The sequence below is a fragment of the Echeneis naucrates genome, chromosome 12 (genome assembly GCF_900963305.1).
Source record: "Echeneis naucrates chromosome 12, fEcheNa1.1, whole genome shotgun sequence".
NCBI classification, from domain to species: domain Eukaryota; kingdom Metazoa; phylum Chordata; class Actinopteri; order Carangiformes; family Echeneidae; genus Echeneis; species Echeneis naucrates.
Genome location: NC_042522.1, coordinates 10,688,039 through 10,713,485, shown reverse-complemented (window position 1 = coordinate 10,713,485; position 25,447 = coordinate 10,688,039). Strand labels below are relative to the sequence as shown.

General features: G+C 40.6%; 3 protein-coding genes across 3 annotated transcripts; 2 read left to right on the top strand and 1 right to left on the bottom strand.

Annotated features, from left to right (window-relative positions):
- Positions 1 to 288: 288 nt before the first annotated feature.
- slc20a1b (solute carrier family 20 member 1b) lies at positions 289 to 12,354 on the top strand. Its single transcript, XM_029516267.1, has 11 exons — positions 289 to 557; positions 1,648 to 2,369; positions 2,629 to 2,769; positions 3,519 to 3,604; positions 3,893 to 3,989; positions 7,436 to 7,555; positions 8,841 to 9,119; positions 9,257 to 9,896; positions 10,052 to 10,237; positions 10,366 to 10,450; positions 10,665 to 12,354. The coding sequence occupies exons 2-11, from the start codon at positions 2,012 to 2,014 to the stop codon at positions 10,818 to 10,820; spliced, it is 2,148 nt and encodes a 715-aa protein (XP_029372127.1). The 5' UTR covers positions 289 to 557; positions 1,648 to 2,011; the 3' UTR covers positions 10,821 to 12,354.
- Positions 12,355 to 16,163: 3,809 nt separating this feature from the next.
- Positions 16,164 to 21,030, bottom strand: pcyox1 (prenylcysteine oxidase 1). The gene is made up of 7 exons (XM_029516022.1): positions 20,817 to 21,030; positions 20,415 to 20,564; positions 19,430 to 19,636; positions 19,179 to 19,353; positions 18,827 to 19,038; positions 18,560 to 18,712; positions 16,164 to 18,478 (listed from the first exon to the last, which is right to left on the bottom strand). The coding sequence occupies exons 2-7, from the start codon at positions 20,524 to 20,526 to the stop codon at positions 17,808 to 17,810; spliced, it is 1,530 nt and encodes a 509-aa protein (XP_029371882.1). The 5' UTR covers positions 20,527 to 20,564; positions 20,817 to 21,030; the 3' UTR covers positions 16,164 to 17,807.
- A 1,037-nt stretch (positions 21,031 to 22,067) lies between these two features.
- On the top strand, positions 22,068 to 23,749 carry fam136a (family with sequence similarity 136 member A). Its single transcript, XM_029516266.1, has 3 exons — positions 22,068 to 22,331; positions 22,411 to 22,551; positions 23,117 to 23,749. Exons 1-3 carry the CDS (start codon positions 22,245 to 22,247, stop codon positions 23,303 to 23,305), a joined length of 417 nt encoding a protein of 138 aa, XP_029372126.1. The 5' UTR covers positions 22,068 to 22,244; the 3' UTR covers positions 23,306 to 23,749.
- The last annotated feature ends 1,698 nt before the right edge of the window (positions 23,750 to 25,447 follow it).

Sequence of the window (25,447 nt, the reverse complement as noted above, 5' to 3'; positions counted from 1 at the left end):
AGTGAATGTACTCAAATTCTACTCCAATCTGTAGTGGCAGATTATCTGAATATTGAATAAAGAAATGCAGGGAAAAGTGATGATGCAAAGGAAGACAACAATAAACTGAGGCCATGATAAATTAGAATAAATAAATGAAGAGCTAGAGAGAATAAGTGTGAAATAGAGAGAGAGAGTGAATGTGGGGGGTGGAAGTCTCTCTGACAGATGGGCGGAGCTTCAGGAAGGGTGTATCCAACAAAATAAAAAAAAGAAAAAAGTCCCGGCTCTTCAGACCGGTAGGAGCGAGCCTCCCACATGCGACAGCGAAACTCTCATTCAAACTAAGACGTGTCTGAATTTGAGAAAAAAGAGAGTTATTTCGCATCAAATCCGACGGACTTCAGTAGTTCATTTCGTTTTCAACTTCAGGAAGCTTTTTTTGAGGGACCTAAATTTCATTAGTTTATATTTTTGTAATTATCCCGCGCGCGCTAACCGTACGGGTTGTGCGCGCAATAATTATCTTTCCGGCTAGCAAGCACCCTTTTCCTCGGGACCGACAACTGCGACGTGTGGTGAGTATTTTTCTAACTAAACTACACGAACCACAGTCTCGTGAGAAAGGTTGTTTATTCAGTCATAACCAACGAAACGCCAACGTCGCGTGTCAAGGTAAAGCTACTGCTAACGTTGGCCGGAGTAACAGACCATCGTGCTAGGTTTTGTAACAACACCCTGACGATCCGCCTGCTGGTTATAACATTATAATCAGGTGGAAACTGACACATAGTAAATATTAGACATAACCGAGGATATGTGGCGGGTACTGGATGGCGGTTGGCGTTAATATTAGTTACGGCTAACCTTTGGCTCGGGAAAAGGTTAGTGGCACAGTGACGCCTGTCCTGTGGTGTTAACCTAACATTAGCCGTCTGTCGGTAAGAGTCTTGGCAGGCCACCGAAATGGGCTCGACACATGACGGTGAGAGCCCTTCCGGTCAGTCGGTGGTACAGCAGCAAGTCGCTGGCTTATGTTGACTAAATTGTGTCACATCCGGTTGCGTTGAATAGCACGTCAAACACAATGAAACCCGCAGATAACAAAAAATACACTGGAGCCGTAGTTGATTATGATATAGGGAGAACTGTCGTCGAATCGAAGGAGGATGAAGTTGTTGGCAGTCCACAGACGCCTGAGCTCGCGGCGGCAGAGGGCTGTGGTGCCGTGCTGTATTAACGGGTCACGACACGTGCGCACATAACAAAACGACAATGTCTCCTTTTTAGATAAGACGCTCCTAATCACCCAAACGGCCACGGAGACGATCAGTAAACAGTGACACGGTGAAGCCTCCTGTTTAGAATTAGTGGACGGCTGCGTCACTAAACGCCGGCTACTTCCTACGACCTATAAAAATGGCTTCCCATGGGTTTGGGGTTTCAGACGAGGAAGCCGCGTGAGATCGGCCTCGGTGCTCTGGACTTTTCCACGCGCTCAACTCGGTTCTCTTGCTCGTTTTCTTTATAGACATCGACTCCCCCTGTCTGCTTTGTGTCTTCTTTGTGCTGCCATTGTCTTTGTTGGATTTTTATGAGCCTCCACGTGATCGTGGAAAGAGATAGGCACTTTTGTTAAAGCAAGCTTTCTGTCTGTTGTCTTTTCAGGATGTCCCCCTGCTCATCTGCAGTTACAGTTGCAGAATGGCTGTCTTTTCACTCTGTTTGATCATTTGGCACCCAGAGAATAGCAACAGATCTAGTACAATTACAGGATAGCAATAAGCTTTCATCATACCTCAGTTTACTTGGTTTACTGGTCTTTTCCAGATAAACTTTGTTTGAGTTTGCACTGCCTAATCCTAAAAATCCTGTTAACAGGTGGGCCTGAAGAGTAGCTAATTATTTATTTGACCTTGTACCTCTTTTTTTTACTAGCTGCTAGCTGTCTAGAAATATTATATAAATATATATATTTGAAAGTTATTCATTCCCTTTAAGTTGTGAAGCAATTTCTTAATAATCTACAATCATGGTTTCAACAACTGCAACTGCAATAATCTTGGCCACAACAGCAGGGCTCGCAACACATGCAGCGCCAACTTCTCTAGTGGAGTACATGTGGCTGTTGATTGTTGGCTTCATCATTGCCTTCATCTTAGCCTTCTCTGTGGGTGCCAATGATGTTGCCAACTCATTTGGCACAGCTGTAGGCTCAGGAGTGGTCACCTTGCGACAGGCGTGTATTTTGGCCACAGTGTTTGAGACTCTAGGCTCAGTTCTCCTTGGGGCCAAAGTGAGTGAAACCATCCGCAAGGGTATCATCGATGTGGGCATGTACAATGGCTCCGAGCACGTGCTGATGGCTGGATCTGTCAGTGCTATGTTCGGTGAGTATCTACAGCTTTTCTTGTATGTAATTAAACCTATAGTCAATGAACCCTGTGAACAGAGCTCGATTTGTGCTGCTTAAGACTAAAAAAAAGTTGGATGCCAATTCAACACCTTGAAATTAAATGAAATCACTACAACCAGAACATATTTAAAGTTTTTTTTTGTGCTTAATAAAATGTTTATTTTACTGTCTGAAAAGCTATGTGGAAAATCTGACTTCAGGTCTGTCATCATCAACTTATTTATTCTCATTAGGTTCTGCTGTGTGGCAGCTGGCTGCCTCCTTCCTTAAGCTCCCCATTTCTGGAACACACTGCATTGTTGGTGCTACTATTGGCTTCTCACTGGTTGCCAAAGGCCAGCAGGGAGTCAAGTGGTTTGAACTCCTCCGTATTGGTAAGTCTAATACTTGAATCAACTGACCTAAAAATGTCATTGTCATGACGGCCTCACAGGCCATCATGACCTTTTTTCTTTTTTTCTTTTTTTTTGACATTTTTATAATATCTCAGTTGGGTTAAGAATAAAAGTTGCTGATGGTTAATCTCACAACACATGTGAATATGAAGTTTAAATTAGATGAAATTCAGAAGTGGGTTAAGTTTTTATGGAATTATTGAAATGGCCAGATGAGGAAGTGTAGCCATTTGTCAGAACATGTGGCAATTTTACTTGCTTATTGAGTAGGATCATACAGAAGTTGATCAATTGCTGTAACGTTCTTGTTTTTGAAATTGTTGCCTCATTTTGTGTGGTTTGCTTATTTATGTTTACATGTTCTTTACATGTTGACAAGCTCATGTCAACCAGAACATTGTTGAATTCTTCCTCACTTGACTGGCAAATTATAAAAGCACATATCCTCACTTTACAAAGGTGGTGATCACCACTCATAGTTGAAACTGACAAATGGCACAGTCTGAAAGACAATTTGAGTATAGGTTGTTTCAAACCACAGCTGAAATTATTTATTTATATATATATATATATATATATATATATATATATATATATATATATATATATAAAGGTTATGTTTAAGTGGTGTCTGATTTCAAAAGTTTAAAACTATAGTCCATTTACATGACTGAATTGCTGGATATTAGATGTCCACTCAGTAGTAAAACTTTTTTTTTTTTTTTTAGTTGCTTCCTGGTTCCTGAGTCCCCTTTTGTCTGGAATAATGTCAGCTGTTGTTTTCTACTTTGTGCGCATGTTCATCTTGCATAAGGTAAGATGACTTTTTATCAACTTGTAACGTTTATTTGTAAAATGAGAACTGTTAAGGGCAATTTCAGCATACAACCAGTTGAAACTTAAAAAGCAACTGAGGAAATGCATGTTATGACAATAACAATGCTACTGCTCTTACACAGTTAATTATCAACATCAGACAGCAAAGATCAAAGACTGACATACGCTTGTTATGTTATCAACAGTAATCTGACAGTAAATTACGGTTTTGTCTTTTAGGGTAACTATTATTTCTGACTTGGTATACTCTGTGTTTTCCCTGTAGAAAGACCCTGTACCTAATGGACTGAAGGCCTTACCTGTTTTCTATGCCATAACTATGGGAATCAACCTGTTCTCCATCATGTTCACTGGCGCTCCGAGTGAGTATCATTGTCTTTGTCATTTTGCTCTGCATTCCTGCCTGCAGCCACAGCTTAAAATAAATTGCACTCTCAGACAACTGGATGCCCACACATATTCCAGACTGAGCCAGGCTGTTTACAACTTTCACAGAAGTTGGGTTTATTTAAACATTTTTTGAGCTTTGTTGCTTGTGGTTCTACAGTATGTGGGTCATAGCAGGAATAAAGTTTTAGAGCGGAGTACAACAGGGAGATGGAAATTAGATTTCACCTTACTCTTGACATCAATGTCTGTCCTTCAGACATGGAGGAGGTAAAGGGAAGTAAAGAGGCCGTTTGAAATGGTTATAGTTGTGTGTTGCCAGTAGTTGCACTGTTTCTCAGAATTGGTCTAATAATGCTTTGAATATTTGTGGTTGCTACTTAATTCTCCTCCATAAAATCTTTATTAAATGAACAACCTTTGCTCCTTTGTTCTTTTCTCTCTACAGGGCCTAACAGTTCAAGATGTTAGCTGGCCTGGGCCATTAAATGGCTGCTACAGGCCAGAGTTTGACCAGATATGGTCGACACACTGACAAAGAGGAGATCACTTGCAGTTCCCGCATAGCACATACCCTGCTTAGTCAGGCACATTCTGTACAGTTGTGTGAAGTTCCTCAAACCTCACCACACTGTACATGAGGACCCTTATTAGGGTACCTCAGGAAAAAAAGGTGTGAGATTGCATTTTAGACACCAACAAACACACTGCATCCTCTGTCAAGTTTGGATATTCAAACAAACTCATCATCACTATTGTCTATATAGTGTTAGATTTAGAGAAATTTCCATTACATTGTCGAAGTCTTTAACTTCACAGAAGCCACTTTAATCCAGGATAATTGTTATCAATTCCTACATGATCAATTTCATAGTTACTTAACACGGAGCCACACAGCTAAGTCACATTTAGCTTTTCATATATATTAGAAAAGTAAAATCCAACACAATGTAGGCTTGTTTCTGCTGCCTATTGCTGATATTTGCACTGTAATGCAGTAGCAGTATCTGCAGTGAACTGAGAACAGCATGTTTGGTTTCCTGTGAGAGGACTCTGCATTCCCCAGAGCCCCAACCTGTCATAGTGGTGCGTTGGGACACCAGGTGCCCTGCCGGACATTCCAGTACTCAAAATATAGACCAATGCCAGAGACCTTAAATCAGCATGTGCAAAAATTTGGGCCAAAGAATTTGCAGGCCAGCAGATGATCTCTAGAGATGAGACTTACTGTGACTTGGGTTCTTGACACCTTGTAAATCACTTAGATTGTGCCACTCCACTACTGCCTCAGTCATTGTAAAATGAAAGTCTTATCCTGAAAACAATTATGCTGCAATTGCCAGCCCCTTAAATGTTCGTCACCTGAATATGAAGATGTAAGTCTTCCTAAATCAATATGACATTACTTTCATACCAGAGAAACAGGAATCGGTTTATCTGCTGCCTTGAGGTGGAGGAAGAGTGCTGCTAAGCCTACTTCATATGCACATCTAAGCACCTTTTTGTTTGCATACGGCTGAGTGCCATAGCAACTGTATACTTTGACCCACACCATTGATTGAATTTCAATGTGTTTAGCTGGATACAAATCTTTTGTTTGGTTTACCTTCCACAAAGCAAGTACCCTGTGGCACTGGTTGCTGGGGAAGCCAAACATTAAACGACATAACTGATACTCGCATCACAGTGTAGATGGCTTATTTTTTTTTTTTTTTTAATCTGGATCATTCATCTGAAACTACCTTTTGGGTCTACTCAGACTGCTTTTGTCAACTGTGGTATTATGGGTATACACTTGTTGTTGGGGGGAATGTTGAGTGCAGACAAAAGTGAGGACAAATAGGCGCATGGCTCATTGTCAAGTGAGTCATAAACTGCCACTTGAACTGCTATTGTCATTGAGGTTACTTGATGAGTTTCACATATGGTACTGTGCCAAAAACATGTTATTGTGTAAATTAGGCCATGTGATACAGAGGTTTTATGGAGAGATTTGGAATGCAGCCATGGTTAAATTCCATTTCCTGTGCAGTCTCATTCATTCATCCTGCTGCATGGCTGTGGTATAAACCCAACCTTTTGTCTGGTGGTGTTTATCAGACAACAAGGCCCAGATGAGCTTTTAAAACCTTTTTTGAAGGAAAGAAGTCCAAACAAGTTACAGTGACAAAGACTTTCCACATGCAGTTAGCCCTTTTTTTTTCCCCACATAAAGTGGACCATACTTGTGAGTAGTGTTCAACTACATCTGACATCTCAATGTCACACTACATATGAGCCAATGAAGGCGAGAGGCTGCTACAGCCCCCCCCCCTCTTCCTCATGTATTTACTGTTATGAAGGGAGAGAGCCTCCATTGCGTAACTAAATAAACATCAGTTAGGTGCTCTGCAGTCATGCTGCAGTGTGACTCAGTGGAGGGAGTGAACTGTGGACTCTGCCCTCAAATGAACACAGCAGTTGAGACACTTATCATTTGGCCTTGGCCCTTATTTCCTCTTGTTTATTTTAAACTTCCCAGCCATTTGTCAGCTGGTGGAAGTGTTGTTTTTGTGTGTGCTGTTTGTTTTTTTTTTTTTTTTTTTTTCCTAAATTATGTACGGTCACCTTACTGCCATTGTTGCTGGACTTTTCAATAGCTCCAATTTTTGTTTTCTGTTAACCACGCTGCAATTGTGCCCCCTCTGTATGACAAAGATGACTGCTTCCCCAGGGAAATTTAAATAGCTGCTTTATGCCAGAATGTTCTTCATTACGCCTACCTTTACTGCACCAGCCCTGCTGCAGTCTTGGCAAGTAGTGAGTTTATTGCTACAGCAAACAGCCCTAGTGAATGACCCACCCCCACGCTCTTCCTCTTCCTCCCAAAGTATTGTGGCCTTTTAAGGGGCTCATTGTCCATTTGCAGTTGTTAGAAGGGCACTTGGGGGTCATGGTGACATTTCTGGTCTTTCACCCATTAGATGTTATATAACTGTTCACATCTAGGGGTACACATGCTTTCCATATTTAACTTGGACGTGGCACAGGGATCCAGTCCTGCCACCTAGTCATGTGTTGCCAAAAAATGTTGCACATGGTCCAGCTACTATGTTATTACCTTCACTTATTTTTCATTCATTTGTGGTTAAGTTTGAAAATGTATCTAGATTTTTTTTTTTTTTTAATTTAAGGAAATAATTTTCACCTGAAATTTTACTATCCTTTTGAAATGTTGACTTCATTAATGGGTGTCAAATGGTATAATTTTTAGTTTTCTAAAAAGTGCCATTTGTAAATTTACATCACTTTTAGTCCAGTGGAACTTTGTGGTGTCCATTCAGAAAAGGTAGCACTTGCTGCCTTGTTTTCTAAAACTGCCTTTCCTTTTGCCTTTGTGTGTCTGTGCCCTTTTCTGTCCATGGCCCTGGCGGTCCTTCAGTGCTGGGCTTTGACAAGATCCCTTGGTGGGGCATCATACTCATCTCACTGGGCTTCTCTGTTGTGACTGCCATTGTGGTCTGGTTTATTGTCTGCCCTCGCCTCAAGAAGAAGATTGAACGTAAGTCATGCTTACCTTTTTTTTTTTTTTTTTTTTTTTTTTTTTTTTTACTTTTTTGGAAAACTGATAACTCACTGGTTTCTGCTCCTGAGCCACTTGACAATTGAAGGATTTAGCACTACAGATGTAACTTAAACCGATTCATGCCAACAGCTCATGATAATCCCACCAAATGGAAATTAGAAACACTTTGTCATAATTGAGTTGCTTTAATAAAAAAAATATTGTCACTATTGTTTGCCCTATAATCCTGGATTAAAGTAAGGGGAGAGAAGTCCTCTGCTTGTACACGCCAATACTGTGTTTCAAATGGGAACACCATTCTCTCCTCCATGGAAGTATTGGAGTTCCCTCTATTGTTAATACAATTTTATTACTTCACATTTACTGGTCCCCTAAAAGTTGTGTGGCTTTTTTTGTTTTTGTATAGAGTAGTTATCGAGAATAATTACAACATAGCTGTCTCTATCACTAAATACAGGCCCCTAAATGTAGGTTGTAATGTAATTTTGAACAGAACCTTTTATGAAACCCATAAATTCAAGAGGGTCTTTCAGTTTTCTTTACTTGTAGCTATATTACTACACCTATTTATATTGTATAACTTTTTTTCATGCAGGGATATTTAACACATTATTTGAGTCACATTGACTTTACCTGTCATGTTGGTTCTTAACATATAGTGGAATGTCATGTTTATTTGCCCAAGCATGATCTGTCCAGCTCAGTCTCTATCCTATAGACAAGCAGCTTAATTGGGTCGTAGTGATCCACTAATTGGTCTTTACCGCCTTGACTAAAATTAGTCTCAGTTGACTTAGGGTTTTGACCTGGCATTTACGTTGCCTTTTATGAGGACAACCTGTAAAGCGAGAGCTGCTTCTTCCTCTGGCTCTCACCACCTCGAATGATGTAACGTGACCGAGTCAGTCAGACTATTCCTATGATTATCACAGAAAATATTGGCACCAAGTATCTGATTCACTTTGAAACCACAAGCAAACATCATGGGAGCTACAGTGTGTGTTGACTCATAGTTAAGCTAAGCTGCTAGTGGTAGAAAAAATATGTTCATTGTAAGGTCATAATCCATTTATCTGATCCGATGAACATGCGGCTTTACTTTGCACACTGGTAATGGTGCATTTTTAGGACAAAGGTTTTTCTGTTACACAATTCTCCCCACAGCTAAGGTTGAAAGGGAGCATGTGTTTTCTTAGCATTTCTCTGCTGTATGTTTGGACATGACCCAAGGAATATCTCACCCCACATCCTACCCTGCTAGGAGATGCAAAGTCTTCCAGCCCCTCTGAGAGCCCCCTGATGGAGAAGAGGGAGATGCGAGAAGCCCATTGTCCAATACTGAAACCAACTGCCAAGGACACGTCAATGCCTACGACCCCAGTTGTCAATCAAAACCTCTCCGCTCAACCCCAGGGTCCTGCTGAGGAACGCAGGGTGGCATTTGACATTGGAGACTCTGATGATGTTGAAAATAAGGAACGCAGGGTGGCATTTGATCTAGGAGACTCTGATGACAGCGAGTACAGCAATGCAAATGGGGGTGAGTCATGCACTAACATTGCCAATATTTTGTAATTACAATTTTATATAAGCAAATGCTATTTCTAAAAAACAAAAAAATGAATTTGAAACTGAACTGAAATCTTAAGTTATTTATTTATTGGCTACTTTCCACAGCCCCTAAACCAGTGGAAACAAACAGTCAGGCTGAGGTCCACAACCAGCAAGCTCAGCAGACCAATGGTTCTGCAAATGCTTCTAATCAGGTGCAATTCAATAATCAGGTTCAGTTCAACAATAGACCAGCACAGATGCCAAGCAATGGGTACAGCCAGTATCACACAGTCCACAAGGACTCTGGCCTCTACAAGGACCTACTGCACAAGCTCCACCTGGCCAAGGTTGGTGACTGCATGGGTGAGGGGGGTGATCGACCCATCCGGCGCAATAACAGCTATACCTCCTACACCATGGCCATCATCGGCATGCATGGAGACTTCAAGCATAAAGAAGGTGACTTCCGTGCCAGCGAGGATGGCGACAAGGCCCCGGGGGCAGGTGGTCATGACAGGAAGCGTGTGCGTATGGACAGTTACACTAGCTACTGCAATGCTGTAGCAGAGCACATGACTCCTGAGGGGCTGGGAGAGGGCGAGGTCACACTAGAAATGGGAAAGGAGGATGCAGGTAGCACCCAAAGCTCTCTGGATGAAGACAGGCTTGAGTCAGACAAACCAGAAGTCTCAACTCTCTTCCAGTTCCTCCAAATCCTCACAGCCTGTTTTGGATCTTTTGCCCATGGAGGAAATGATGTCAGGTATAGAGACTTTTTAAATGTAAATAAATAAAATAACTAGCCACCAGGCTGAAAGGTGACACTTAGGTTGCCTGGCATGTAGTTAGTGATATTTTCACCTACTAGATTAGAACCTTTTGGTTGCTGTTATAATGAGCTCATTCTTTCCTCTGCAGTAATGCGATTGGACCATTGGTTGCTCTGTGGCTGGTTTACGAGACCAGCAGCGTGAGTTCATGCCAACCAACACCCGTTTGGCTCTTGCTGTATGGTGGCGTGGGCATCTGTTTTGGGCTCTGGGTGTGGGGTCGCCGAGTGATTCAGACCATGGGCAAGGACCTAACTCCCATCACCCCCTCAAGGTACAGATGCTTCAAACAGTGCTGACCCTGTTTCCCCTTAGTCATGAAACCACATCCTGTGCAGACATTATTGGTCTTTTGGATTTAGTGGCCATGCTGACTGACTGTTCTTCTTTTTTCTCCTGCAGTGGTTTCAGCATTGAACTGGCCTCAGCCATAACTGTCGTGGTAGCCTCTAACATTGGCTTGCCTGTTTCCACCACCCACTGCAAGGTAAGCTGGTCAAACACTGTGGTCAGGGAGGCAGACTCAGACATGGGGATGAGACTATTTAGTGTGTAGGAGGCTACAGTAAACAGTCTGGTAGACAGTCTAAATGTGAATTAACGTTCACCTTTTCCTCTATTTTAAGTGTGTACACCAATTATTTGAAATAATAAACTTAAGAAAGATGATGGACTCAATCTGACATCTGCTGTGTTTCCAGGTGGGCTCTGTGGTTGCAGTGGGATGGCTGCGTTCTAGGAAGGCAGTAGACTGGCGTCTGTTCAGAAACATCTTCATGGCGTGGTTTGTGACTGTACCCATCTCTGGTCTGATCAGTGCTGCCATTATGGCCATTTTCATTTATGGCATCCTGTGAGCATTCACTGCACCCCAAGCAGGGGAAGAGAAAGAAACAGCTCCAGTGGGCACCAGGAGAAAGAGAAAAGTTGGAAGGCCAAAATATATTGCTTACCTCAAGCCAACAACTTCATTAAAAAAAAGGAAAATAGTAGAAATGTTGAAAAGACTTGTCGTATGGGCCTGTGGGTCTTGGCTGCATCATTTTCAAACTAGAATTTGCTGTTTGTCCCATGTGGGCCACATTACTTCCAGTGGGAAGCTTGCATTTCTTTGTTCTGACTTACTTTTTCATATCAATTTCACTCAGATTTAATCAAAAATCAACACATTTCTTTTGTGCTAATATTCATTCTTAGATTTTTTTTTACTTTGAAATTGTGTATATACAACCATGCTGTTTTTAATTTTGTTTTACACATTATAAAGAAATGAACAATTAAATGCAGTATTAGCCTTTTGCAGATGTAACTCCAGTCATAGCACATGCTTAAAGTAATGTAGATGAGAAAGAAGTATTTATAGGTAAAACATTAGGTTATTGTTGTGCGTGTTTTCCCCCAGTTCAAAGTATTTGTTATTAATGAAATAACATCATACAACTGGCATCTTTGTACCCCCGAATTGGGACTACAAAATGAACTTCCAGCCAACTGTAAATTTGAGTCTGATCATATTCTACCACGCTGAAGCATTATGCATTTGCAGCACTGCAGCTTGCCACTACTACACAACTATTGTATTTCACTGTGCTGGAGGTACTAATTATTAGTAATGGATGTGACCACCTGCAAAATGGTATAGGAAGTACTGTATCATGAGCATCGAAAGTCAGCACCTTTAAACAACAAAGCCCAACAATTGCTAAAGTTAATGGATAATGTGCTATCCAGTTTTCTAGACTCCCCTGAGGCTCTCGTTTGTCTATCAATCCAAAATAAAACCTCCCTGGAGTATCCCGGTTACTTGAATTTGAGAAATGTAACTGCAGAATGTCAACCAATGCAACAAGGCACTCTCAGACAAGACCTTAAGTCTGCTGTTAAAACTTAGCATGAATGGTTAAATGCTTTAGGTCTACCCCAGCCTTGCTTTTATGGCTCACCTTGTGTCAGCTACTTCCCAGTTTGTTTGTTTTTTTTGTTTGTTTTTTTTTCTGTACAATTTGCACCTGCCCAAGACAGCTGGGTCAAATTCAGAGTTACTTTTGTCCCTCAGTCTGGCAAGCTGAATTACAGGTTATATGTGAGGAGGAATGGGGTCCTTAAAAGTTATGTAACTGGCTGGTTTGGTGTTGATTTGACCTGGTCTCTCTATCTGAACGAGGGCAGCCATATGCTGCATGCCAACAGTGTGTAGCTGTTTGGCTGCAGTACTAAATGCATTTCAGACCTATAGATGCTGTAGTTGCCTTAACATTTTATTTTCCCTTAGCTACCAAAGAGGTGTTTGGTTGTTTTTTGTTTTTTTTAAATATGCACATCAACATACTATGATCCACATATGTGGTTTAAAAAAAAAAAACAAAACATGAAAATAAAAATGGGAAAATACTTGTCTTGAACCTTTATTGAATGCAGACTGGAACTGTTTACTGGTGTAAAATCAGTGTTCTGTCTCGGTGCAGACAAAAGAAGACGCATGTTATACAGGTAGGTGGGATAGTTCCCTTTTTATTGGTAGTAAGTTGAGTGCCGCTCAGGCATCGGGTGGTGGGTGAGCTTTGCGACATGCATGTTTCTGCCCTTTCTCACTCCGGTACATCTGTGACAGGGATAGAGAGGATGCCTTTATACCAGCTTTACATTTGAAACGCACCACAATTCAGTAGTTTTCCAGGGTTCTCCATGTGTATGACTCACTTCCCCTGGCTGTCTACTGATGAATGATGACTGCAGCAGTGTGTAAAGCCCTGAGCTGCCTGCTGTGCCCCGAAGGGTTAGCATTTACGAATACAGGTGGAATTTTTCTTCTCTTTACAACAAGTTACAGAGGCAATTCGTCTCATGAATGTTCCTCCCCTAACAGTGTGACGCAGATGTGCTTTATCACTGCATCCACAGCCTTGGATCAAAACTATTCAATCATAAAACAATCCTTTCAGCATCTTTTAGGACAGGGACGCTGCATCCTTGGTCCTAAAATAACCTGAAGCCGATGTTACAGTATAAATCAAGCAAAAATAAGCACCTGGGGACAGACATCTCAGACTGCCCTGGATTCCTGTCCTAGATTTACTAACATACAACGAAAGCACTGTTCACAAACAATCCTCGCAGCTAATGTTTGAGGTCAAGTGGTGAACTGATTTTTGTGGTGATTTCTCCTAGGAAACTTTTTTTTTTTTTTTTTTTTTTTTTTAGATTGTATAAATGTTAAAAATATGTTTGTTTTTACAGACTGGCTTGTTGTGAAACAGTAATTGCTCTAAGCCAGACGTTTTATGACATACTTGATTTAGAAGCCAGACAGTTTTTTGACACTTGAATCTAGATGACACTGGGTGCGAGTGGTTGGGGTTTTCATGAGCCGTTGGATTGCATAACCTACAATTTAACTTTCACTGGGCTGCTGAAAACAGTTGACCATATTTGCCTCAGCAGGTAGTTTTGGCCTGGAGAAATGTTGGCTGCCATATGGATCACACTGGTGTACAGATAAAAGCTGAATTTGGCTAGAAGTAGATTTATTTATATATATGAAGTGTGTGTATCACATTTGCATGTTTTCACCTTGTTCCTTGGTTGAATCCTGACTGACTTCACCTGCAGGGGAGAAAATGAGGAGTTAAAGTAGGTTTTTGCAGTCAGGAATTCACATTTTCAGTGGCTGTTGTGTTTATCTTACCCAAAGTGCTCACAGTCTCTGCAACTTCTTCATGGTGCTCTGGAAAAATATATTTAAAAAATAAATTAATTATTGAAATATAAAAAAAAATATCTTTGAAATAGTTTTTAATATAATTAGCTGTGGTTAATGAACCTAATAAAAAAAAAATCTATATATATTTTTCTTTACGTATTTACAACAAACTGCTAGAGTAGATGACAACACAACACTTACCACGTTTCTGTCTCACTGTCAAATGTAGCAAAGACAAAAATGATCAGACTACAGACGAATAAGGGTAAGACTGAATGTGCTGAAAATAGGTTCATGTCTCAAACTCACCCTCTGCTTCTTCTGAGGACTCAGACTCTGATTCTGTGGTTAAAGGGGGGAGGTGAGTCACATAGCTGCGATACTTTTTACATGTCAGTGTGGAGGCCTTCCCTAAACTGTCCTTTCCTTTGTTGCCACCTACAGACTGATGCTGGAACAGTTAAACGTCTCTTACCCCCGTGAGCTGCTGCAGCGTCAGAGTTACCGCCTCCCTCTGTAGGAGGAGGATTTCACAGTTATGCAATGTTGAGTGTCAGATAAAGAAAGATCACATGATGTCTGTTAATGGCCGCCAGAGGTTCTTACACACCTGTGATGTCATCCTTGGCTTTGGCGTGCTCCTCCTCTGTTGGAAGGAGCAGTGATTCTGACCTTCAGCACACACTCAATACGTGTTCAGGTATTGATTATATGATTATGTATCACTTACCAGATTCATCCTTTGCAGCCTCTGAAAGATTTGAAAGATTGCATTAAAAACAGAACCAACATATGATTTTTACCAGTTCTGATTGGGGTCAAAGGTCATATAGTCCCGCTCACCAAGGTAGTGGGTGTCTTCACTCTGTTCCTCTGTTACTGAACAGGAAAGAGGTGAAAACTGATTAATCATCAAACAAAATGATTTCACATACAATCTAAACACAGCAAATTAAAGGCACCGAGGTATGATATAGATTTTGGTTTTAATTACTTTGCTCTGTGTCTCTGCGACAAACTTACCGTTCATTGCAGCGGCCTCATTCTTTTGAGCGGCTTCAAACTCCATCTGATCTGAAAGAAGAAATATTTCATTTGCATATACAAAGCAAACTCCAAACAAGAAACAACAAAAAAGATTTCTTTTACAAACATAAGAATTAAGCAAAATAGAACTAAATAAATGTAATTAATGTAAATGTAGTCATATTCAAATAAATTCACAAATAAGTAGCTCATCACTATCAATAAAAAGCTTAATGCTGCAATTCAGTGAGTCCTGTGAATTAACAGTCTCAGATAGAAAACAAAATACAATACTCAGGGTGTTTAGTGAAAGTTAGTTTTAAAGATGGAATCTGAATTTGGCATTGCACCATACCTATTTTCTGCAGCTCAGTTAGACCACCTACATGAACCCCCCCCCCCCAACATTGCAATGTCAGTATATCAGTATTAAGATACGAATGGATCATCAGTCAGACAGCATAACTGTAAATGTTGATTCTCACCATATTGAGTAACTTTTTCCCCTTTCTCTGCAGATTCCAGAGATGCAGAGAGAACTAAAAAAAAAAAACATTAATAAACCTTCAGATACACGATAGACTGACAATCTAACATAGCCTGTAAATGAGCGTGAGCTGGAGGAACATCAACAAACACGTTTAAAAAAAGCAGAATTATTTGTCCATCTTACCGGTGTGAAATGCTGCCACAGTGAGGAAAACAAACACCGGCACCATAAACTTCATCTTGATTGCTGGTCTGTTGCTTGTGGAAGATTTTGGGTGTTGCTTCAAATTCTGTTGTGTTGTTGTCATTTCACTGCCTCTTATATCTTCAGTCACATCACATGCTTTGTAAGGACAGGCGGCTCTGGTACCATTGTCCCTCCCTACCTGAGAGGACAGCTGGGTGGCACATCACCACACAGACGTATCCTTATTCAGCCTGTCAATGCCACCCATTGTTGGCTCTTCAGTCACATGGACCTTTATTTGGGATGCTACTGTGATTGTTTGGTTCAAAAAAAAAAAAAAGCCAAGACAAAACATGGGAGTCCTTACGACTGAGCTGAAAACAATGTTCATTTCCTTTTTGGACTGGAAACAGTGATTTCACCGCCCACCCGTGGCTTATGAATGATGGGTCACAATGTGGCTCACAAAGACAATTCTTCAATTTATCATGCAGATCAAAGAGGTTCTGATATCTTAGCCGTGAATCTGCCACAGACCATCTAATATAAATTTTAGATGACAGCAGGAAATCAAACTAAAATCTAGGTGTGAAATGGAAAATAAGAAAAGCATAAGAACAAGTTGGATATAAGATTCTACTACGAAGACAAGAATTATTATATCATACACCCTTCATCTGTGAAACAGGTTTGAGAAAGTGCAATCTATATGTGTAATATGTGAGAAATTATTTACATACAAACTAATCAGGGTCATTAAGCTCTGGAGCAAAATAATAATGAATAATACAAAGGAGACTAGGTCTATTCATTTTATTCTGATTGTAAACACTTTCAAAACAAACAATATATTCTGGTAGTTTTCAGTATCATTTGTGATCAAATTATTTAGCAAATCTTATTTTATCCAGTTTAAATACTGCTCATTAGTGGGGGGTTTTGGGGGGTATTTACATCTGCACTGTCGTGTAAAACTGAAGCATTTCCATCAACCAAAGTGCACAGTTAACACTCCCTCAACAGCAGGTCTTGACTGATACTTGTGTAAAACATCTAGAAAAATACAACTCTAAAAGTGCTTAGAAATAACAAACAGTAGTGATTTTCACAAAGTGGTGAGAACATGAAGGTGATCCAGGTGACATATATCCTGCAGAATATTCCTCCATTTGGTTAAAAAAAAAAAAAGTACAGAAATGTGGCTCACTCACTGCAGTTTGGTCCTCGTGGTCAGATGAGACAACACTACAGACCGAGGATTTCTGAAATTATTGGGAGAATTAACATGTATTGAGCACATAAGCCAATTCAGGTAATAGTTTTAAGGCACCACAGCAATTTTACGTGATTAATGTCGATCTATTTAAATAGTGGGAAAATAGAAAATACATTGTTAACACCTTTCACATCCATTTCTCCCAATTTACAAAGAAAATGTCATGGTGACAGCGCTGCCCGTACTCTGTCAGCACATGAAGCAGCGTCCCGGGGAGGTAGAGCGAAAGAAAGTCATCGGAAGAATTTATTGATGAATCATCAATAAAGGGGCATCATCTAGAGTTACTATGAAAGAATTTGGCTCCAGGGTAAGAACGGTTGGTGTGTGTGGTACCAACAGGCTGATTACATAGATGGCAGCAGAACAGAAAATTAAGAAACACAGTAGGTCTACCCTGCAGTGTGGCTGACAGTGATTACAGATTTCAGCACAATACAACATAGTCCCACCATTCATTGTGATTTGTGCTGCTGTTGGAGTGATAAATGGATTATATCCCAATTAGTACAACATTGGTTCACTACTCACTCACCAATATAACTGCTGAGATGTTGGAAAGGAGTGTTCTTGTTTGACAGGGGCGAAACTAACCCTAAACTGCCATTGTTATATCTGGAAACTTGGATTAAACTGTATGCTTGTAACAATTTGAGTGTTTGCTTCAAATGTCATCTGTCTTGTAAGTCTTTGCAGCACTGATACTGAGGTCTGCAACTAACATCTACAACAAAAAGCAAATTTATCCTAACAACAGTCAATACCTTCAAGATTTAATCTAATTTAGTGTAATTTAGCACATGACAAGGGAAGAAAATACTCTAATCTGAGAAGCAAATACCATTAAGCATGCTGCATCTTTGGTTAAAAACTGACTTAAACGTTTGGTTGATTATCAAAACAGACACCATAGTGTTCCCAAATCTCAGCAGTAACATTGTTGAGTACGTTGTGTGACAAGTGATGGCCAAAACCGTAAAATCAAAGACACGTCATAATATATCAGAAGTTTAAAAAGGCGTCCAGGTACCTGAAAGGGCAGGCAATTGCCCTGACTGAGTTACTACAGTGCCAGTGAGCAAGTGTATGGATTTATATTGTGCTTGATTGATAGCATTTTATTGCTTTTTTACTGCCCACTTTTTTCTCATTTTGAGAGCCCTGACTCAGAGCTCCCCTCTTAGTCGAGTGTGCAGGTCCTCCTGGTCAATCTTGGCGATCTGTCCGTGCCAGCGATGGTGTGCCAGCAGGGCCACGTTCCTGGCAGAGATAGAGCTCATCTCAATGGCACTAGCTGCCCACTCCACAGCATTGAGGTAGTATAGGCGGTCGTGCAGGATGAAGGGAGGTGTGTTACGATGTGGTGGGCGGTACGCAGGATAAGCCAGCCACCGACTCTCAGATACTGAATCCCAGGAGAGGAAAATTTTCTGCAGCTGCTCTTGAGACAGCGGCTGCTGCGAGAAAACCTTCCAGACTTTGGTGTGGCTGGCAGGAGGTTGTTTGTAACCCTTTGGAATGTGAACAGGGTTGATGGAGGACAGGCTATTGATAAAAGCATCCTTAGAGTCAGTGGTGAGGATGTCAGAGACTGTGAACTCTGAAGCTGGCTGTGTGGTCCCAAGATAGGACATATTCAACAAGCCATGGACTAGAGTTGTCACTGTCTGGTGGTAGCGCCCGGGGTAGTTAGATGGGATGGGAGGAGAGAAGCCTGAAAAGGTGATGTCAGACTTCCCTTGGTGAAGTGGCGTTGCTATTACCACAATGTCATACAAAGAGTGAGCTGAGCCTGATTCCCCATAGTAATTGACCTCATAGAAACTGGATGTGGCACCTGAAAATCAGGGAGGATGAAATGTTTGATACTTAAAGAGTGAACATACAGATGTGCTTGTACTGTACTAAACAATGTTACCTGTCTTGGAAGGTCGAACCTTGACTGCGATGGAAGTCACTTTGGCAGGAATGAGCTCACTTTTACTGTGATACAACAGCCCTGAGCAGACTCTCTTATTGCCTCCCTCTACTGCCCACAAGCCAGAATCTGCTCCTGCTAATGACACAGCGCCTAGAAGGCAAAATATAAATGTTAACTCTATTGTACATGTTCACAACTTTCAATAAAAACCCTGTATTATTACGTATGTGATAAACCAATACAAGCTTATGCTCTGAGACATACCCACAAAGCCATGGATGCGGACACTTTGACCATAGTTTACACGAGTTATGGGTGCAACAATCTCGTTGAGGAAGACCTGTGAAAATCCTTCGCCTATCATGGTTTCTTCCAGAGTTTGATTCATCAAGGTGAGGAAGCTATTGCCACCGATGGCGTGCAAGAGTCTCTCCACATTGGAGAATGAGTAACCATACTGCTGATACTGGTAGATTCTGTAAATGAAGGGATTTCCATTTTCATGTAGGCGTAACCCAAACAGAACAATAACCGGCAGTTCTGTTAAGATTTTTGTCTATATCATAATAAAAGAATGAGATTTAGGAGCCACGATGGGACAGTTTTTCTTCCTTACCTCATAAATTTGTCCAATATACTCTCAACCCACATCTGCATTCGAATAAAGTTGAAACCGTACTGCCAGAGCATGCGTATGAAGTTAACTATAAACCATTCACTCTCTTCAAACATGAGCTCCTTTCCATCAAAGATTGCCATTTTGGAATCGACATCCTTCCGTACAGGAATACCTGAAAAACATACGCCACACAATGAAATATACTGGCCTCCAGTATTTGCATTTCATTTAGGATATGTTAACATTACCTAATTTTTCAATGAAGTGCTTCATGTGTAGATTCAGAGGATGGATCATTGAACCTCCCGTTTCATATTCATGATCCCCAATCTTCACCGTCGCCAGTCGCCCTCCAACAGTGTCAGATTCAAACACATCAATTTTCACCCCAGCTCCAAACTCCTGCCTCAGGTAATATGCTGCCGCTGTTCCACCAATGCCTGCTCCGACCACAGCTATATAGGAGCAATGACAACGGGATAAACCATTTTGTCATTTGCGATGCACTGTTCCACGTAGGTAATTGCATGAATGAAAGTCCACTCCATACCCACCCTAACCCTCCAATGGATTAACCATCTTTCATTGAAAATTCTCCCTCTGTGGAGACCTTAAAGTATGGATAACGGCAAGATCATCACACGTGAAATTCTGAGAAAGTAAATTAAGGGCTGACTATTTCTGTCATTGTCTTATCAATGGGGGGACAAACCAAGAAAAAATATCTAATCACTGGTGATCTTTCTTGAAGAAAGTGTTATTTTGTCTGAACAGTTACTTGGAGTTCACTGATAATTTATTACATCTGTCCATTGTGCCTTGTGTCTTGCATAGACTGCCTAGCAATGAAAAACTGAACATTTTTAATTTCTAGAGTAAAACAAAACAAAAAAAACAAACAAACAAACAAAAACCCAAAACAGAATAAACAGTGGTTTCTGAAGAAACTCTAGTTTAAAATAATGCAAATAATGTTGCTGTTTGAGATTCTATCTATGTTTTAAGCATTTAAATTGTGTGCTTTGTTTCTTAGTACATACTTTTGTCATTGCATTGCATTCTGGGTGAAGTTAGGAAAAGGTCCCTTCCATATAAACATAATATGAAAACAACCCTCTGCTTCCAGCATCTCAGCCATCCTCCAAGGGAGCCAAACTTTGGAGGATGGACGAGAAGAACACACATGATCACCGTGTTTTTCGTGTTCAGGCTGCAGCCTCAGACGGATCTTACCGATCTTCTTGGGCTGGTGCTGCAGCTCCGAGGCCGAGGACAGACCTCTCCTCCCGGTGTGCCAGAGCCCCAGAAACAGCAGAGCTCTCAGCGACAGGCTCTGCGGACTCATCGTGGACCTCTACAGATCTGAACCAACGACCGTCTGATCTGAAGACATAAAGATCAGCTCAGTCAACAGCTTCCTGTCAGCCAGGGTCAAAAATCGCTGCCACCACTTTCCCGTCCACACGATAAACAAGTGAGGCCCATAACATCAATTAAATACACAGATGACAGTTGTGTCTCTCTAATGCCTTCAGTTTTGTAAAAAACTCATTTACATCGAGGACCCACGTATATATCTGTTATATATACATATATGATACTATTAGAAATGAATATACTGGCTTGTATACTTACCACTAATTCATTAAAGGGCTTTCGTTGGTCCACAGTTCAGTGTTCACAGAGTTACCTTCAGCTTTACTTCCATATAACTTGAAAACTCTTTCAAACTTCCCCTTTTGGATTCAAACTTAAAATCCCCTTTTAAAAAACGCCCATTAGAGACCAGAGGCGGAAACCACTTGTGGTTGGAATCAACAAACTCGTTTCACCGTTGAATCATGTCGGAGCGACACCAACCTTCCTGCACGTTGGGACACACTTCCGGGTATGTGTTACATTACGCTTTCAAAATAAAAGATTCAAACTCAGAATCAGAGTCAGAAATTGCTATATTCCCAAATTTCAAACTTGGACATGGGAAAGATAGAAAATTATAATAATAATAATAATAATAATAATAATAATAATAATAATAATAATAATAATAAGGAAATATGTATACATTGAAATTATAAATAAGAATATTAGAAATATTTGTAGTGGAGTATTTACAATAGTGCAGAAATGTGCAAATGTTTCATGAGGTTGAAAGTCGGCTTATGGGGAGATCTGGGAGACAGCCTGGGGGAAGAAACAGTTTTTAAGTCTGGTACTTTTGGGGAACAGAGTTCTGTAGTGCCTAGCAGAGGAAAGCAGCCTGAACAGATTGTGTCCGGGGTGAGAGGGGTCTGCAGCGATGGTACCTGACTCTGGACCTGTCAAGGTCCTGGATGGAGGGCAGGTTGGCCCCAGTGATCTTCTCTGCAGACCTTATAGTCCGTTGTAGTCTGTTCCTCTCCTGCTTGGTGGCCCGATCCAAACCAGACAGCGATGGTGCTGAAACCTGAAGAGTTGAATTCATGAAACATCCACAAATTCTGGATGTAAATGTTCCGCAGTCATAAAAATAAAACAGTAAAACATTCCCTGGAGTGTGAATTGTTTTAAAGCGTCCTTATTAGTATTTACGTTGCTGTGTTGGAGAAATGTAAAAGTCTTTACTTCTAATTAGTCTAATTAACCATTTAAAAACTAATAGTTGGTTTCAAATTGCTTTATTATGAAAACTTGGTTGATATAGGCGTTGGAGGACGGGCGGAAGTGGCCATTTTTTGTAGTTTCACATAAAATATAAGAAAATATTAAAAGCCAAAAGCAGAGCGACGGATCATCTATCAAAGTGCGCCGTTTCCCTGTAAACTGGAAGTGTCCTTGGAGTTTATTCTGAAGCCGGGTCCCCACGGAAGTTGACTTTTTTTTTAAACCTGGTTACGGAAGAAAGGCGGAAGTGGCGTAGCGGCTCTCATCTCGAACCATGCTTGAATGGAGGTGACCTTAGATACTACAACATTGTAACGTGAAAGAAACAAACGGCGGTTTTTCCCTCACTCGGTTTTATTTAGATGCTGCTGAACCCGGCTTAAACATCTCCGCCTTCGTTAGTGAGCAGGACGAGCAGAAATGGCAGAAGCTCATCAGGCCCGTGTGCAGAATGTGGTGGAGGAAATGGTCCAAAGTCTGGAGAGAGACCACATCCGTAAAATGCAGGTAGGGGCCTCACCTGTGTGCACGTCGCCGTGCGTGCGACGTTTTGCTTGGCCGCTCACGTGTCACCTTCCTGCTGCAGGGTCGCATGTTCAAGTGCAGCGCGGACTGCTGCGACCGCTCCGCCGACTCCATGGCTCAGGTGCATCAGTGCATCGAGAGGTGTCACTCCCCTCTGGCCACAGCTCAGGGACTGGTCACTTCAGAGCTGGAGAAATTTCAGGTGAGACATGTGATTAGCCATGTGACGGGATCCTTTCAATTACGATGTTTATTTCAGTGTGGAATTTATATCAGAGGTGGTGTGATCAGTGTTATCTATCTGAGGCAGATAAATCCATATCTGTTGAGTAATTAGTGTAGAATTTTACTGACAAAATAAGCAGGCACGGGTGGAAACATGACCACACAGCGTACCTGGGTCAGACCGGGGGAAGTACAACTTCACTGTAGTCAATAACATGACAAAGCATCTAAATATATTTATTACCACTACTTAAATTGTATTGCTATGTTTCTTATTCTTTAAGTCAAGAGAGAATTGAGGTTTCTTAAGCTAAGTCCAAGCTGTAATAATAAATAGTAGTCTTGCAGCCAGTTAATTAAAGCAAAGCAGCCAAATACTAAGATGGATACAAATGCAGCAACAACATTACACACGTTGGATCAGCATCAGAAACTTTCCAAAATGGGGTCATTCATAGTTAACAGTAAGTGAACGTCTGGGACTTCTCTGTTCCTGTCTGTGGGATGTCAAAGCCATGTTTCTCTCCTCTTTGCCCCCCCAGGACCGTTTGACCAGATGCACGATGCATTGCAATGACAAGGCGAAGGATCTTTTTGACTCCGGTGCCAAGGAACCAGCCGTTCGATCGCTGATGGACCGCTGTGTCGGCAGTTGTGTAGACGACCATATTAACCTGATCCCCAGCATGACTCGGAGAATCAAAGAAAATTTGAGCGCTATACAGCAGTGATAACCAGGGATGGATGGCTGTGGTCCATCCAGTGGCAAAGGGGGTTAGTTGATTTAGCCATCTTAAAGAGTAAAGGGACTGGAACGAGGCAGGGAAAATGGTATTTCAAACAATGTTAGGTAAAAGGTAGAGTTTTGCCAAATTTTAGAGGCTGTGACTCTGAAATTTGGTGTTGTGGAGATTTAAAATACTCACTGACATTTATTGTCATAATCTACACAGCAGCATTGAGCATTGTTTTCTATCTGTTTTGTATTTAACTATTCTCTGCAGTCATCCGCATCCCCATCCCCTGTTCATTTATTTTCCAAGTTTTATTAAGTCATTAATGTGATAGTTTGAACTCCCACACTGAGATGTTTATATATCTGAATTAAAATTACTGTCACTGTAACTGGTTATGGACCTCATTACTTCCATAATATTGACAAAATGAGCTCTTGTAATAATAAACACAATGTTTTTTTTTAACATGTATTTTATTCCTTTCCTTAAGTTCCAAATCCAAAAACTTGTTGATGTTCATTTAGAAACTGTTTCCTTTTGCACCTATTAACATTATTTTAGTTATGGAGCCTGGTTGTTGAAGGAAGCAAGAACTGCATAAAATCTCAAAATCAGCATATTATTATCAACTCGGAGTCAACACCTTCCATCCAGCATTAATGAGGGAGCCACAACATCCTTTCCTGACAGCAGTTAACAGGAATAACTGGATTGTGAAACAACTGTGTGATAATCCGATGGACAACTTGATTCTTATTATAGGACTTTTACCTTATACCCACATAGAATAACAAGTGACTAACACATGAGCTAATAAAGAGGCTAACAGCCTCCTTATTAGCTACAATCTGTTTTACCCAAACCACGGAAACAGCAATAAGCAGGTAAATGACTGGAGCATTTTACTTTAGTCCAGAGGCCATGATAGAGTACAGAGAGAAGCCAGCTGAAAACAATTTGACCAGAGATTTCTTTTAAAAGCTAATATTTTTTTCTCTCTTCTTACATTGTATAATTTATGTTTTGTAAATTTTGCAGGAATTATTTTTTTCATCAACTCAAGCAATGGTAACAAAAGAGAGTTGACCATCTGTATTCTGTTGCTAAATTACCAAATAGCCCGGCCAAGTTGCTGGAAATATAGTCACCATTTGCCCTTCCTGTTTGTGAGTTAGTCTTGACTAATGCCGTGAAAAGTGTTTTTACAAAACATAATGTCACAAGGAGGTTGACCTGTGACCGTTTGGCCGTAAAATTTCATCAATCACTTCATCCTAAGTGACACTTGAAACTGTCATACTATGACCTCTGACCTCTCTTTAGACCAAAAACAAATCAGTTTATCCAAGTGAATGTATGTGACAGATTTAATAAATATCCCGCTGGGCTTCTCAAAATCATGAGTGCACTGAGTCTGAGCTTGAACCAAGTTCTGACGAGCTCATCTTCAGAGTCGAGCTGAATGCTTTTAAGGATAAGTGAGGAAATTTCCTGAGATATCACATTCACGAGAATGGAGCAAGGGATGGATATCATCCCTTGTCATGTAGGGATGGAAACATGTAGCAGAATGAAAGGACAAATTTCCTCAAGTTCATGAGTTTAAAAAGCATAAATTCTGAATTAACTGGCCAGCTGTAGTAAAGACTTGTTCATTTATAGCACCAAAGCCCAAGTGAATGGGCAGTTTTATTGGCAGTTGATAATTGTATACATATTCTCCTTTGCAAAAATAAATTCATACAAATATAAATGAAGTAAAAAATAAATAAATGCCAAATAAAAACACCTTTAACGTTTGCTTTGATGACAGTTACAGTTGTAGCTATACAGAGTCAGAATTAATAGAATTCATTAGCAGTTATTTTTCAAGTCTGTAAAACCCCATATTTATATTTTAAAGCAAATGAGGTAATAAATCACCAAAATAACCAAACAAATTCTTACCATATGAAAATGAAAGTACAACATCGTAATTGCAAAGGTACTTCATGTGGTGAAGGGAGCAGGCTAAACACTCCGCTCACATTTGTTCTTACAAGATTATATAGCATTGATATCATGACATGAACTGACTGTACTGCACAAGAACAGCAGGACTCAGTTTAACAATCAGTGAATAGCTCTTTTTAGTAT